The 13,809-nt window shown below is 52.7% G+C and overlaps 1 protein-coding gene across 12 annotated transcripts in view; it reads left to right on the top strand.

Annotated features, from left to right (window-relative positions):
- The window catches only part of CAMK2G (calcium/calmodulin dependent protein kinase II gamma), a 62,590-nt gene that overhangs the window by 43,701 nt on the left and 5,080 nt on the right, over positions 1 to 13,809 (top strand). For 4 of the 12 annotated variants that reach the window (XR_004229128.1, XM_023204928.3, XM_031936186.1 and 1 more), the window contains 3 exons: positions 5,481 to 5,549; positions 6,741 to 6,785; positions 9,394 to 9,442. Coding sequence is in view for 11 of the 12 variants with exons in the window: in XM_023204928.3 (XP_023060696.1) it covers positions 5,481 to 5,549; positions 6,741 to 6,785; positions 9,394 to 9,442 (163 nt within the window). In the remaining variant the exon portion in view is untranslated. Of the gene's footprint in view, positions 1 to 5,480; positions 5,550 to 6,740; positions 6,786 to 9,393; positions 9,443 to 11,732; positions 11,847 to 13,809 lie in introns of all 12 variants that reach the window. The other 8 variants (XM_023204931.2, XM_023204935.2, XM_023204934.3 and 5 more) reach the window with 4 other exon arrangements.

The raw sequence follows: 13,809 nt of genomic DNA, 5'->3' as shown, positions 1-13,809 counted from the left end.
TTTTCCAGCTTAAAATTTTAAATAAATATACAGTTTTTAATTAAAAGTGAGATATGATTCTTTAGAAATCATCTGGCATTAGGCCGGGCGCGGTGGCTCAAGCCTGTAATCCCAGCACTTTGGGAGGCCGAGACGGGCGGATCACGAGGTCAGGAGATCGAGACCATCCTGGCCAACAAGGTGAAACCCCGTCTCTACTAAAAAAATACAAAAAACTAGCCGGGCGAGGTGGCGGGCGCCTGTAGTCCCAGCTACTCGGGAGGCTGAGACAGGAGAATGGCGTGAACCCTGGAGGCGGAGCTTGCAGTGAGCTGAGATCCGGCCACTGCACTCCAGCCTGGGCAACAGAGTGAGACTTCATCTCAAAAAAAAAAAAAAAAAAAAAGAAAAGAACAGAAATCATCTGGCATTTAGCCAGGCATGGTGGTGTGCACCTGTAGTCCTAGCTACTCAGGAGGCTGAAACGGGAGGATCCCTTGAGCCCAGGAGGTTGAGACTACAGTGAGCCGTGATCATGCCAGTACTTCAGCCTGGGCAATAGAGCAAGACCTTATCTCTAAAAAAAAATAATAAAAAGACCTCACGTTTAGACAATGTGGTAGTGTGCTGGTTCAGAAGGAGCCCAGCTATGCGTGGCTAAGGGCAAATCCCTGAAAGGATGGACAAGGAAATTGAAAAATGTTCACTAACGTGAGAAACAGTCTTTGGAAAAAGGTGATCTCAGGTTCTCATGCAGGACAATTTAGGAAAAAGAGAGCCAGCCAGGAGAAAGCTGAGAACTTACTCTCCATTAGTCAAAAATCTACTTTAAGTCAAGATCCTGCAATGGCCTTTGACAACAAGGTCCTGAAAATCACCAGAACCAAGCCTGGGCCTGGTGAGTGAGTGCCTGCATAGAGTTCTTGCTGCTGTGATTCAGTGCAAGTTAGAAACCTATGCTCTTCTTTAGCCTGGGGAAAGCCAAAGTCCGCAAACCCGGCTCACTCAGCAAACGATCGATCGTGGCCTGTATGCTAACTATAAGGCATGTTGTTAGGTACCGTGGAAATTCTAAAGAAACATAAGATAAGAACTTTCCTGAAAGCAGTAACACGTTAGTTGGGTAAAGGGATAAAGAGATACACACACACACACACACACACACACACACACAGCTACCTATGTTATATATATGAATGTAAGGGAACTCTCTCTTTTTGAGGGATAATTTTAGAAGTAAAATCTCATGTTTGAGCATATTTAAAAGGCCACTGTAAGGCCGGGCGCGGTGGCTCACTCCTGTAATCCTAGCACTTTGGGAGGCCAAGGCGGGTGGATCACCTGAGGTCAGGAGTTTGAGACCAGCCTGGCCAACTTGGCGAAACCCGGTCTCTACTAAAAATACAAAAAATTAGCGGGGCGTGGTGGTGGGCACCTGTAATCCCAGCTACTCAGGAGGCTAAGGCAGGAGAATTGCTTGAACCCAGGAGGCGGAGGTTGCAGTGAGCCAAGATCACGCCACCGCACTCCAGCCTAGGCAACAGAGCGAGACTCCATTAAAAAAAAAAAAAAATTAAATTAATAAAAGGCCAATGTAAAAGAGGCCTAACTATATTTAGGTTTTTCTTTTCCTTTAGATCTAATTCTAAATTATGGACCATTGTCAATATTAGTAGCCTCTTTCGTTGATTATAATAATAATCCTTGAAAATGCCTTCTAAAGAATGCTGGCCCTTTGAGGGCAGGAGCAGTTTATCAGCTGTGTTTACTGTACCTGAAACAGCCCTCAGTGTTTGCTGGACATTGTTAAATGAATGTGCAAAAGTTGAATGACAGACGGACATATTCCGGGGGGACCTTACCCCCAGTGAGCTAATGATGACATTCATAATTGCCCTTCACCTTTTAGACACAGTCTTCTGGGATATATTTTTAGTGTTCCACGTGGTCTTCATCTCGATGCGTCTGTTTCACATGTGAACGTAAAATTCGTGAGCATTTAGTTGAGGCTGAGGAATCACTGCTTTCAACATTCCTTGTGGCTTACATCCCTGCATTTTTATGATCACTGTAGTTTTAATCACTGGCACGCCTTTGTTTCCATTTCCCACGAATTACAAAATGCTATAAAAAATTCAAATACTGTAAACAAGCATGGCTATACCGACAAAGGAAGGCCAACATTTAACTGCTAGGTGATTTTCAAAGCTCAGCATCTTTATCTAAAAAGCATAGTAGGGGTGCAGCGAAGTCAGAAGTCAAATTTTATTAAAGCTGAGGACAGCCTATAGTAGCTTTTGCTTTTTCCCTGGTGGCTGCTCACTTGAATTTCAGACAGTTCTAGTAATGAGAGAAAATAAATAACATTACAGGGTGAGCCAACCCTGTAAACCCAGACCTGGAAATTTGTAGCGAAATGATACTTCCTCTCACAGACTTGTGACTTAATCTCCTTAAGAGGCTTTTTCTGAGCAAGGCTGAGACATCTCAGAAGACTTAATCTGTGTCTATGAACCTGACTGCAAAAGAGTTCTTCCCTCCCAGGGTCTGGAGGGTATGAGTGCCTGTTGGTCCATGTGCTGTTTAACCCTCTGGTGCTGGACTCCGGGTCTCCGTCCGCTCTTTTCTCCCCGATGCAGAGCCCATGCTGGTGCGCTAACCTGCAGCGTCTCTGTGCTTCTCTTCTTACCTCCTCTTTCCCCTTCTCTTTCCCTCTTGCTGTGGTGTGTCCAGAAAAGGAAGTCGAGTTCCAGCGTGCACCTAATGGTGAGCCTTGCCTGCCCACCCATCGCCCACTCCATGCTGCCTGTGCCCGCCTGCCAGCCACGCAAACCCGTTCTGCCATGTGCGTGTGCCTCACTCATCCTCACTGCATGTCTGTGCTGTGTGGGCAGGTGTGGCCTGTCCTGCCAGGCGGGGGCCATTGCCCAAGGTCACCCAGTGGCCTAAAAAGTGGGCATTGGAAGGGGTGGTATAGCACCCCCTGCTGTGGAGTTTGGACAGCCCCCAGCAGCCCAGAGTAGGATGTGAAGCTGGTAGGGACCTGGGGCAAGCAAGGGAGAGACCCTCACTCGCTGTCACCCAGAAGGAGAGGCCTTGCTTCCCAGGCATGAGCAGCTGCTTCCTACAGACTGGCAGCTGGAGGGCAACTGTGTGGTGGGCAGAGGAGCTGGTTGCAGGCTCCCACTTGTGAGTCTGCTCTCCTGGCTCTGCCCCCATGCAAATCCCATTCTCCAGCTGTGCCCAGTGGTTCATACTGCCCACCCAACCCTCAGGGGAACAGCTAACTCATCTTTCTCTCAGGACACTGGGCACCAAGGGCAACACAGCAGCCTGAGTCATTATGAAACCATCCATTAAAACCAGAGGTGGGGGCCAGGCGCGGTGGCTCACGCCTGTAATCCCAGCACTTTGGGAGGCCGAGGCAGGCGGATCACGAGGTCAGGAGATCGAGACCATCCTGGCTAACACGGTGGAACCTCATCTCTACTAAAAATACAAACAATTAGCTGGGCATGGTAGCGGGCGCCTGTAGTCCCAGCTACTCGGGAGGCGGAGGCAGGAGAATGGTGTGAACCCCAGAAGGCAGAGCTTGCAGTGAGTCAAGATCGCGTCACTGCGCTCCAGCCTGGGTGACAGCAAGACTCCGTCTCAAAAAAAAAAAACAAAACAAAAAACAAAAAACCAGAGGTGGGGCCACTTGGGTGACATCCCAGCCCTCTGCAGGTTTTATGGGCACCCTGGAGTCTTTGCCCCCGTGAGGGTCTTGGCCTCAGCTGGGATTTACAGGTAACCAACCCCAAACAGGTCAGCATCATTCACTGAGCTAGGTGGGCTTTGCTGCTTCTTGGTGGGAATGGAGACAGCAGAGCTCCTGTGAGTTTAGAGCACCGTCTCACTACTCCTGGGACCCCTTTTCTCTAGCCTGCCGCAGTCTATGGAGTCTTGTTCAGGGAGTCACTTGGTGCCTGGCTTGAGGTTCCATGCCTAGCCCTGGGTTTGGGGATGTCTGAGCCATTGATAGCAAGCTGGCAGTGGACAGCTTCAGGTCTGGTCCAAGAGGCCTCCAGGCAAGAAGTAGGATGCTTTCTGTGTATGTCCTAGAAGAGAAGACGCACATTCTAGCTGTCGATGTATCATCTGTGCCCTGTGCAGGGATGGTAGCCACACATTTGTCCCACCTCCTATTGAAGAAGTTGTAGGCATCAGGCTGCTTCTCAGTGGCCCCCAACCCCACTGGAACTCAGTGAGATTGAGTATGCTGGTTAGGGAACTATCAGAGGCAGAGAATATCACATGGATGTGGCTCCCTGCCCTGGAGATGAGCCTCCTTCCTTCCTTCCATCTTCCCCTTGCCCCTCCCTTGTTGTGCCCCTCTGTGTAATGTTTTTGTTTGTTTGTTTTTGTTTTTTTGAGATGGAGTCTTGCTCTGTCGCCCAGGCTGGAGTGCAGTGGCGCAATCTTGGCTCACTGCAGCCTCCGCCTCCCGGGTTCAAGCAATTCTCCTGCTTCAGCCTCCCAAGTAGCTGGGATTACAGGCATGCACCACCACGCCTGGCTAATTTTTGTATTTTTAGTAGAGATGGGGTTTCACCATGTTGGCCAGGCTGGTCTTGAACTCCTGACCTCAGGTGATCCACCCGCCTTGGCCTCCCAAATTGCTGGGATTACAGGCGTGAGCCAGCGCGCCCGGCCACCACCATGTAGTTTTGAAAGGCAAGGAGATATCCCTGGTGATCATGGTGCCGTTGGGAATGTTGGCCTGTGTGTGGCCTACTCTGTCCTGGGGGCCAGATTCTGGGACTACAGCCACAGCCCCTCTGGGTTTCACCTGCCCCTCCCCGGAATACTGCCCTTACTTCTAGGCAGTCAGGCCTAAGATTTGTTAGGCAAAAAAGTGAACAGCACAGCCCTGACTCTGCTCCCTGAGGTCAGTGAACGCATTTTGATCTGAAATGGACTTCCACCCCCATCCTCTGGACACCATCTCTTAGGCCAGGCATACTTTCTTTTCTCCTTTCTCTTTGTTTCAGGCTTCGAGCTGGTGTTGTAAGAAGGAAATAAAGGTGCTGGGTTGAAAGGGCAGCAGGAGACTGCCCACAGATAGGGGACCAGAGTTTCTGAATTTTGTTCTGCTTTCTTATAAATTACCCCCTCCTTTCCCTGTATAGTGGGAAGAAGATCTTCAACTTCTTTGGGTCAGGTGTGGATTGTGCAATGACATGGCACCTGGCATAAGCAGAGATTTCTGGAGAGATGCTTTAAAACAAGGCTTTGGGCTGGTCCCACCTTGAGGGTGCCCCAAGAGCTAGGTCTCTGGGTCCCACAAATACTTCCTCCGATCATCTCTCCAGCCATTGTTCCCATCTGCACAGCGTTATGGAGGCCACCTCAGGCCTACCTCCTCCAGGCCAGGCCAGGGGGCAAGGGAGGTCTGGGAGTTGAACCTGAGTGGCCTTGGGGACTCTGGAGGAACTAAACCATCTGTTTTCTTGTCTCAGCCACAGAGCAACAACAAAAACAGTCTCGTAAGCCCAGCCCAAGAGCCCGCGCCCTTGCAGACGGCCATGGTACCTCCTGACTACAGCTTCTCCGCCTCTGCCCCCGGCTGCCTCCTGCCCCTTCCCTCTTCCTCCTCTTGTGCCCCCTCCCTGGCCTCCTGGGCCTGTTCCTTTCTTGGTCCCCATAGAGCAGACTGCTTTGTGTGCCGCCCTGTATGCCTCTTCCCCTTCATTGTCCCGCCTGGCCGCACTCCGTCCCGCATGGCAGAACTGCTGCTCCTGCTCCTGCTCCTGCTCCTTTCGCTGGTGGGGGGAAGAGTGATCAGGGCTCTCAGCTGAACCTCCCAGGCCCAGCCCAGGACCCCCAGTGGGTCTGCTGTGGGGGCTGGGAAGGTGAGTTGCTTAGGAAAGGAGAGGGTAGGAGCTTTCTTGGGACCTGAACATCAGTTCTTGGAGGCCTCCTTGTAAAACCTGCCTCAGTCTCTCCTTTGCAAAGCCAGAAACAGGAAAGAGGGCTGGGGTCCCCACCTCTGGATGGTGCTGAGGTCTCCAGGCTCCTGGAGTGCCTCGTGCTAGCTGAGTTCTCTCTGGGCTCCTCCAGGGGTTCTGTGTGCTCTTGGAGCTCCCTCTGTTAGTGGTGGCTAAATAGAGAGTCAGCAGGGGGGTGACTGGGAAAGAGGGAGGGGTGATGGTGCCTGCTACTCCCCTCCTTCCTGCGGACCCTCGTGCCACCTGATGTGGCAGTGTGGGGCCAGGAACTAGGGAAGGCAGAAGGCGGGCGCAGTGGGCGGCTCTCTGGGCTCAGCTTGCTGAGAGGGACTCCTGTCTTGGCTCTTTCTGGGAGACCTCATTCTTCTCCCCAGTGTACACCCTGTGATGAACACTGTGGCAGGGCCCGGCCTGTGCCCTCAGTCCCACAGCTCCTCCAGTGTACCTGCCCCGTGGGAACCCCATGTGGAAAAAGCCCTCAGAACTGACAGGAATCAGGGACAGAGGCCCTTGCTGTCTCAGCCTCCTGGGCACCTGCACCTGCCAGGCCTCTCTTTCTTACCACACAGTGCTGCTGCCAAAATCCAGGGCTATCCCAGCTGCCTGGGACCCCAGTTGAGCCGGACATTTTGTCTTCTGGAGATGGCTGGTGGGCAGGCCTCAGTGGTCATCACAGGGTCTGTGGGGGTCCTGGGGTGCAGGTGGGGCTCCTCAGGGAAGAGCCATAGTCTGTTCCCAAGTTGGAAGGGTAATTTTCATCTTCTCTCACAGGAGCCACAAACCACTGTGGTACACAACGCTACAGATGGGATCAAGGTGAGTGGCTCCTGAGCCTGTCTCCTGCTTTCCAGGTCAGCAGGAGACAGGTGGGCTGGGTCCCAGGGGTCTACAGGCTGCACCCTGAGGCCAAGGCGTTTGCAGAGGCTCAGCTGAAGGTAGCCTGTGCCCATAGTTGCTCCATTCTGAGGAAGGGCGTTCTACCTTACGGAGCCCAGGCTTTGCAGTCGGACAGATCTGGTCTGAATCCTGGCCCTGCACCTTAGTATCCTTTATCTGCAAATTGGGGATGATAATAATAGAATCTTCCTCCATATGTTGGAAGTTTAAAAGAGTAAACGTTCACTGAAAAACAGGCAAGAGCATCTCTAGACCCTGGAGCATTCTCCATGGCCTGTCCCCTTTGTGCCCTTGGTGTTTTCACCAGCATTCCTGAACCAATCTGTTAAGCCTGGATACCATCCATGGCTCTGGTTTAGAGAGGTGACAAGACAAATTACCTGTTCAAATGGTGGGTGGGATGGGAGGCAGATAAAAAACCAGTAAGCAAACAGATAAAATAGGCCAGACACTGTGGCTCACACCTATAATCTCACACTTTGGGAGGCCAAGGTGTGGGCAGATCGCCTGAGCTCAGGAGTTCGAGACCACCCTGGGCAACATGGTGAAACCCCGTCTCTACTAAAATACAAAAAAGTAGGCAGGTGTGGTGGTGCATACCTGTAGTCCCAGCTACTTGGGAGGCTGAGGCACGATAATCACTTGAGCCTGGGAGGCAGAGGTTGCAGTGAGCTGAGATCATGCCACTGCACTCCAGCCTGGGCTACAGAGTGAGACTTAGTCTCTCAAAGAAATAAATAAGATAAAATCGAATGCCAATAGGTAATCTGAAGAAAATGGCACAAAGTAGAGAGAAGGCCAGGTGCAGTGGCTCATGCCTGTAATCCTAGCACTTTGGGAGGCCAAGGCGGGCGGATCACTTGAGGTCAGGAGTTCAAAACCAGCCTGGCCAACATGGCAAAACCCCATCTCTACTAAAGATACAAAAATTAGTTGGGGATGGTGGTACATCCCTGTAATCCCAGCTGCCTAGGAGGCTGAGGCAGGAGAATCGCTTGAACCTCGGAGGCGGAGGTTGCAGTGAGCTGAAATCGTGCCACTGCACTTCAGCCTGGGCAACAGAACAAGACTCTATCTAAAAAATGAAAAACAGAAAAACCCCACCAAAGTAGAGAGAGAGAGAGAACAGGGCCTTGAATTAAGTAGTCAGGAGAAGGCCTCTTTCAGGAGGTGGTATCTGAGCGAAAAAGTGAATGGTGGGTGGGAAGGAGGCAACCAGGCCAACTCTGAGGCTGAGTGCCCTAGGCAGAAGGAACTGAAGCTCAGGTGTGGCATGTGTAATCAAGCAGAGGGAAGAGGGAAGTGACACGGGGAGAACTGTAGGATAGAGTGATGAGGTTGGAGAAGCAGCAGGGCCTGCTACAGAAGCCCTTGTAGGAGTTCGCATTTTCTTCCAGCAGCAAGGAGAAGCTGTTTGGAGTGAGTAATAGAATCTATTTGACACTTTAACACATCACTCTGGCCACGTCATGATCAAGAACTCTAGGGAGGGCCAGGCACGGTGGCTCACGCCTGTAATCCCTGCACTTTGGAAGGCCGAGGCAGGTGGATCAGCGGAGGTCAGGAGCTCGAGACCAGCCTGGCCAACATGAAGAAACTCTGTCTCTAATAAAAATACAAAAATAGCCAGGCACGGTGGCTCAAGCCTGTAATCCCAGCCCTTTGGGAGGCCAAGATGGGCGGATCACGAGGTCAGGAGATCGAGACCATCCTGGCTAACCAGGTGAAACCCTGTCTCTACTAAAAAATACAAAAAACTAGCCGGGCGAGGTGGCGGGCGCCTGTAGTCCCAGCTACTCGGGAGGCTGAGGCAGGAGAATGGCATGAACCCGCGAGGCGGAGCTTGCAGTGAGCTGAGATCCGGCCACTGCACTCCAGCTTGGGCGACAGAGTGAGACTCTGTCTCAAGAAAAGAAAAAAAAGAAAAATAACCTAGCCAGGCATAGTGGCAGGCGCCTATAATCCCAGCTACTCGGGAGGCTGAGACAGGAGAATCACTTGAACCCAGGAGGCGGAGGTTGCAATGAGCCAAGATCATGCCACTGCACTCCAGCCTGGGCAACAAGAGCAAAATTCTGTTTCCAAAAAAAAAAAACAAACTCTAGGGGAAGTTAGGGAGACCATGAACCTGTTATCGTGGTTCACGTGTGAGATGCTGGTGGCCTGGAGTCAGGTTGTAGCTGTGTATTGGAAGTGAAGAGGTAAGACATGGGATTTACTTTGGAGACAGAACCAAAAGATTTTATTTTTGGATTGGGCAATCCGAATATAAGGGAAAAAGAGAAGGAAAAGGATTGAGGATGACTCCAGGTTTTAGCCTGAGTAACTGGTCTAATTAGGGGCATTTACCAAGTGGGGGAAGACTAGGGAGGAGATTTGGGAAGAGTCAGACAGCCAGGGTGGAAGCAGAACTTTCCACGGTCTCCTTGCACCTCTTGTAGGAGCACAAACTCTGCTTTTGTTCTGCTTTGCTCCTCTGGCTTCCAAGGGATGGAGCATATAGAAACATATTCTTTTTGGCCTACAGGGCTCCACAGAGAGCTGCAACACCACCACAGAAGATGAGGACCTCAAAGGTAGGTGCTGGCCCTCGGAGAGGGAAGGACTCCAGCAGTGACCCAGGTACCTGGGCTCCAATGGGGCACCTGCCTTTTCTGCCCCCAGAACTGGGAATGCTGGTTCCTATGCCCCTAGTAGAGGGCTTGGTATAAAAGCTACTTTCCACAAGCCAAGATAAGAGGCCCCTGTGTGGTGTTGCTGAGCTGGGCAAGAGGCTTCTCTTCTTTGACCCCAAGTCTAAAATAGCTAAGCTAGAGATTCTGCAGGGGCCAGGGCTCAGAGAACTGTTCCTGTCGCTGATAATGATGTGCCATCCCAGAACAGGGGTACCCTAAGTCCCTGCCAAAGTAGCCCACAAGTGTCATGAGTCATAAATAGAGTGACCAATCATCCTGGTTTTCCCCGGACGCAGAACTTTTGGTGTTAAGACTGCGATGGGCCAGGAGTGCTGGCTCACACCTGTAATCCCAGAACTTTGGGAGGGCCAGGGCAGGAGGATTGCTTGAGGCCAGGAGTTTGAGACCAGCCTGGGCAACATAGCAAGACCTTGTCTCTATTAAAAAAAAAAAAAAATTTTAGGAACAAATAAATAGGCCAGGCGAGGTGACTGATACCTGTAATCCCAGCACTTTGGGAGGCTGAGGCAAGCAGATCACTTGAGGTCAGGAGTTCAAAACCAGCCTGGCTAACATGCTGAAACCCCATCTCTACTAAAACTACAAAAAAAGGCCGGGCCTCGTGGCTCCCGCCTATAATCCCAACACTTTGGGAGGCCAAGGTGGGTGGATCACCTGAAGATCAGGAGTTCAAGACCAGCCTGGCCAACATGGTGAAACCCCATCTCTACTAAAAATATAAAAAATTAGCCAGGTGTGGTAGCAGGTACCTGTAATCCCAGGTACTTGGGAGGCTGAGGTGGGAGAATGGCTTGAACCTGGGAGGTGGAGGGTGCAATGAGCTAGGATCGCCCCATTGCATTCCAGCCTAGGCAACAAGAGCAAAACTTCCCAAAAAAAAAAAAAAAAAAGGCCGGTCATGGTGGCAGGGTCCTATAATCCCAGCTACTTGGGAGGCTGAGGCATGAAAATGCTTGAACCCGGGAGGTGGAGGTTGCAGTGAGCCAAGATCGCACCACCGAACTCCAGCCTGGGTGACAGAATGAGACTCTGTCTCAAAAAAAAAAAAAAAAAAGGCTGGGCGCGGTAGCTCACGCCTATAATCCCAGCACTTTGGGAGACCGAGGCGGGCGGATCACGAGGTCAGGAGATCGAGACCATCCTGGCTAACACAGTGAAACCCCGTCTCTACTAAAAATGCAAAAAATTAGCCGGGTGTGGCAGCAGGCGCCTGTAGTCCCAGCTGCTTGGGAGGCTGAGGCAGGAGAATGGTGTGAACCCGGGAGGCGGAGCTTGCCGTGAGCCGAGGTCGCGCCACTGCACTCCAGCCTGGGGGACTGAGCGAGACTCCGTCTCAAAAAAAAAAAAAAAAAAGAACATATATAAATAAATGTAAAACCCAGATAGTCCTGGGAACACTGGGATGAGTTGGTCACTCTAGTCCTAAGATCTTGGCCTGAATGATGGAGTTGGAACCAATCTGACAACCGTGAGGCCACATTTGGTCATGTCCTGGTGGGCCTGTAGGACCACTAGCCTAAGCTTGGGCCTGGCTAGAGTGCCAGGTGGGTGGGAGGGCATGGCAGGCCGGACCCCTGGGAATCTGTCCTGCTCTTTGGTTGGGCCTCCTGGAATTGCTCCCTTTGCCTGAATTCCATAAGTGACTTTGGGCCAGGCCCTCAGAAAAGACAGAGGAACATTGTAGGACGGAGCTGGGAGAGCATGCCCTCGGCGGCCAGGGGGTGTCAAACGTTTTGGAACCAAAAAAATAGCAGAAAGCTACAAGGAAGTGAATCATAGTAGCTCCAGGCCCCTCTGAGTGAGGTCAGATCGGTTCGATTCCAGCACTGCTGGCAACATAAGAGGCGCCATCACTGCTGGGCTCTGGACCCTGTGGCCTGGCCCCTTGGAACATCTTCCCCGGGAGCAGGGGTCCTTGGACAGGCTGTTGTAAGGCTCGTCTGGAAGCCATGGCCCAGGTCTGGTGCCCTCAGCTGGGAGGCCTCTCTGGCAGAGGCGGCGGCGTGGGATGTGGTCCGGTGTCCACAGCAGCCCGAGGCGAGGCGTCCCCTTGCCCCGGCTCTGCAGCGCCATGGGCTCGGGTCCTGTCCGGCTTGCTCGCTCACCTGCCTTATTCTGTTTGTTTTGGCTGCTCTGCCTTGCCCTGCCCTGCCCTGCCCTGGCTGGTTAGCTGCCCCGCTCCGCACTGGGAATGGCAGCTCGGTGCCTGAAGGACGGAGCTCCCGGGACAGAACAGCCCCCTCTGCAGGCATGCAGCCCCAGCCTTCTCTCTGCTCCTCAGCCAGTAAGTGTGAGGGAGGCACATTCTGGCTTCTGTCTCCCTGGCTCGTCCTGAAGCCCCTCAGGGACCCCCACCACAGCTGTCAGCCCGGCCCAGCTGCCCATGGTAGTAAGCTCCGGGAGCATGGCCTCTGCTAGGGGTCGGGGGTCGATTGGAGGTGCTGTTGAGACCAGGCAGGGGCCCCTGAGTCTGGGGCCCAAAGAAATACGAGAAGAGTGGGTGGAAGAACGTGGCCTGGGGTGGGGGGAGTAGAAAGTCCCCAAGATGTGCAGTGGGCCTTGCCTCAGCGCCGAGCCAGGAAGAAGGGCAGAGTCGGAAGTCAGGTCTGTGGGGGTGGGAGTGGGGTGATGGGGAGATCGTGACAGCAGGGAACTGTGTTGGGGATGTAGTGCTTCCTGAGTCTCAGCATAACATATTAAGAGCATGGGGTCAGAGGCAAGACAGATCTGAGTTTAAATCCCAGCTACACTGCCTTCGAGAGTGTGAAGTTTAACCTCTCAGAGCTGCAGGTTCCTTATCTGTGACGTGGAAATAAAACAGCATGCACCTCAGAGCCTTATTGGAAAAAAGACGAGGCAATAGGAAATCTTGATACGGTGCCTCGCTGGGTTATCAGGGGCTCATCCTCGTATTTCTAGTTACGTCTGTGCTGGAGGATGCCTGTGTCTGCTGCCTTTCCTCCCACCGTCTATCCTTGCAGAGTTTCTAAGCACAACCCTCTTCACCCGTGGGGCCCCAGTCAGGTCATCCAGATGGGTCTGGTGGGTTGGAGAGGGTGTGTGTGTTGTGGGTGCACACCTGCCTGCTGCTTTAGGAAGCCGATCGAACTCCTTGCTTCCCTTAACCTGCTGCTTGCTCACCTGGAGCTGCAGCCTAGCAGGGCTGATGGCTGTGGGGCTCCCTCCTGGATGTGCCTTTGGCTGCGCTGCCCTGTCCCAGCTGTGCTGCTTGGCTGTGCTGGCCCAGCCAGGCCATGGTGGTGCTGTTCTGATGCTTGCAGTTGTCTTGCAGGCTTTCGCTCCTGTGAGGAAAGGGTTGTGGCCTGGGCCAACCCAGGGCTTGGGTTAAGATGAGCCCAAGCTCAACCCACGCTCTCCCTTACCCTGGCGGCAGCGCCTGCTGATAGTGGCATTCCCTATAAGAGAAGCCCAAGCCAGCAGGACATCACCAGCTGTCCCTTGGCTTGGGATGGGTTGGGGAGGAGGGCTCTGGAGGGCACCACCTCTGCCTGCCTGTCAGTCTGAGCCCTGTCTGGTTTTCCTGAGGAACACATCCTGGCATGAGAGCTGGTGTGAAATGTACAGCTTTCCCAAGCCTTGAGAGGTAAATGGAGCAGCCTCTCTGGTACAGGCTGTCACAAGGTTTTACAATTCCGGGATCATTTCTCCCAGAAAAGCCCTGTGGAGTTGATGAGCAGTGGGAAGCATCCATCCTAGGGCTCTGATGGTCCTTTGGCACCCCAGCCCTATCTGGATTCTGCTGTCAGGCTGCCTGTCGCCCAGGGCTGGATCCTGGCCACTGAATGAGGGCTAAGAGTGGGGGTGGTGATTGAGACCTGACTGAGCCCCTTCAGGTGAGAGAAGTAAATTGGGGGTGGAAGCAGCCTTATTGAGAGATGCTTGTGAGAGAGGCTGCTCATACAGGGGAGGGGCTCACGGCATTCATGATGTACCACGCTCCTCACCTGTTAAAGGCAAGCATGTTTTCTGCAACCTGGTTGTTGATGGAGAGGGAGGCCAAGGCCAAAGAACCATAACTAATGGCTGGGCTTCAGGAGGAAGTGGTCATTGTGTCTGCACACTGCAGAGAGGGAGATGGAAGGGAAGGTGGGTTCACTCTTCCTGCCAACGGCCCTAGAGACAGAGAAGAGGGATGTCTTTGTCATAAGTGATCACAGGGGACTCCTGAGGATTGGGGAAGGCTCTCTGTCACTTGGGAGGTACCCCAGTGGGTAAATTGATGGATT

The sequence above is a fragment of the Piliocolobus tephrosceles genome, chromosome 9 (genome assembly GCF_002776525.5).
Source record: "Piliocolobus tephrosceles isolate RC106 chromosome 9, ASM277652v3, whole genome shotgun sequence".
Taxonomy (NCBI): Eukaryota; Metazoa; Chordata; class Mammalia; order Primates; family Cercopithecidae; genus Piliocolobus; species Piliocolobus tephrosceles.
The sequence above is the reverse complement of the archived record's forward strand: the minus strand, read 5'-3'. Positions and strand labels throughout refer to the sequence as shown.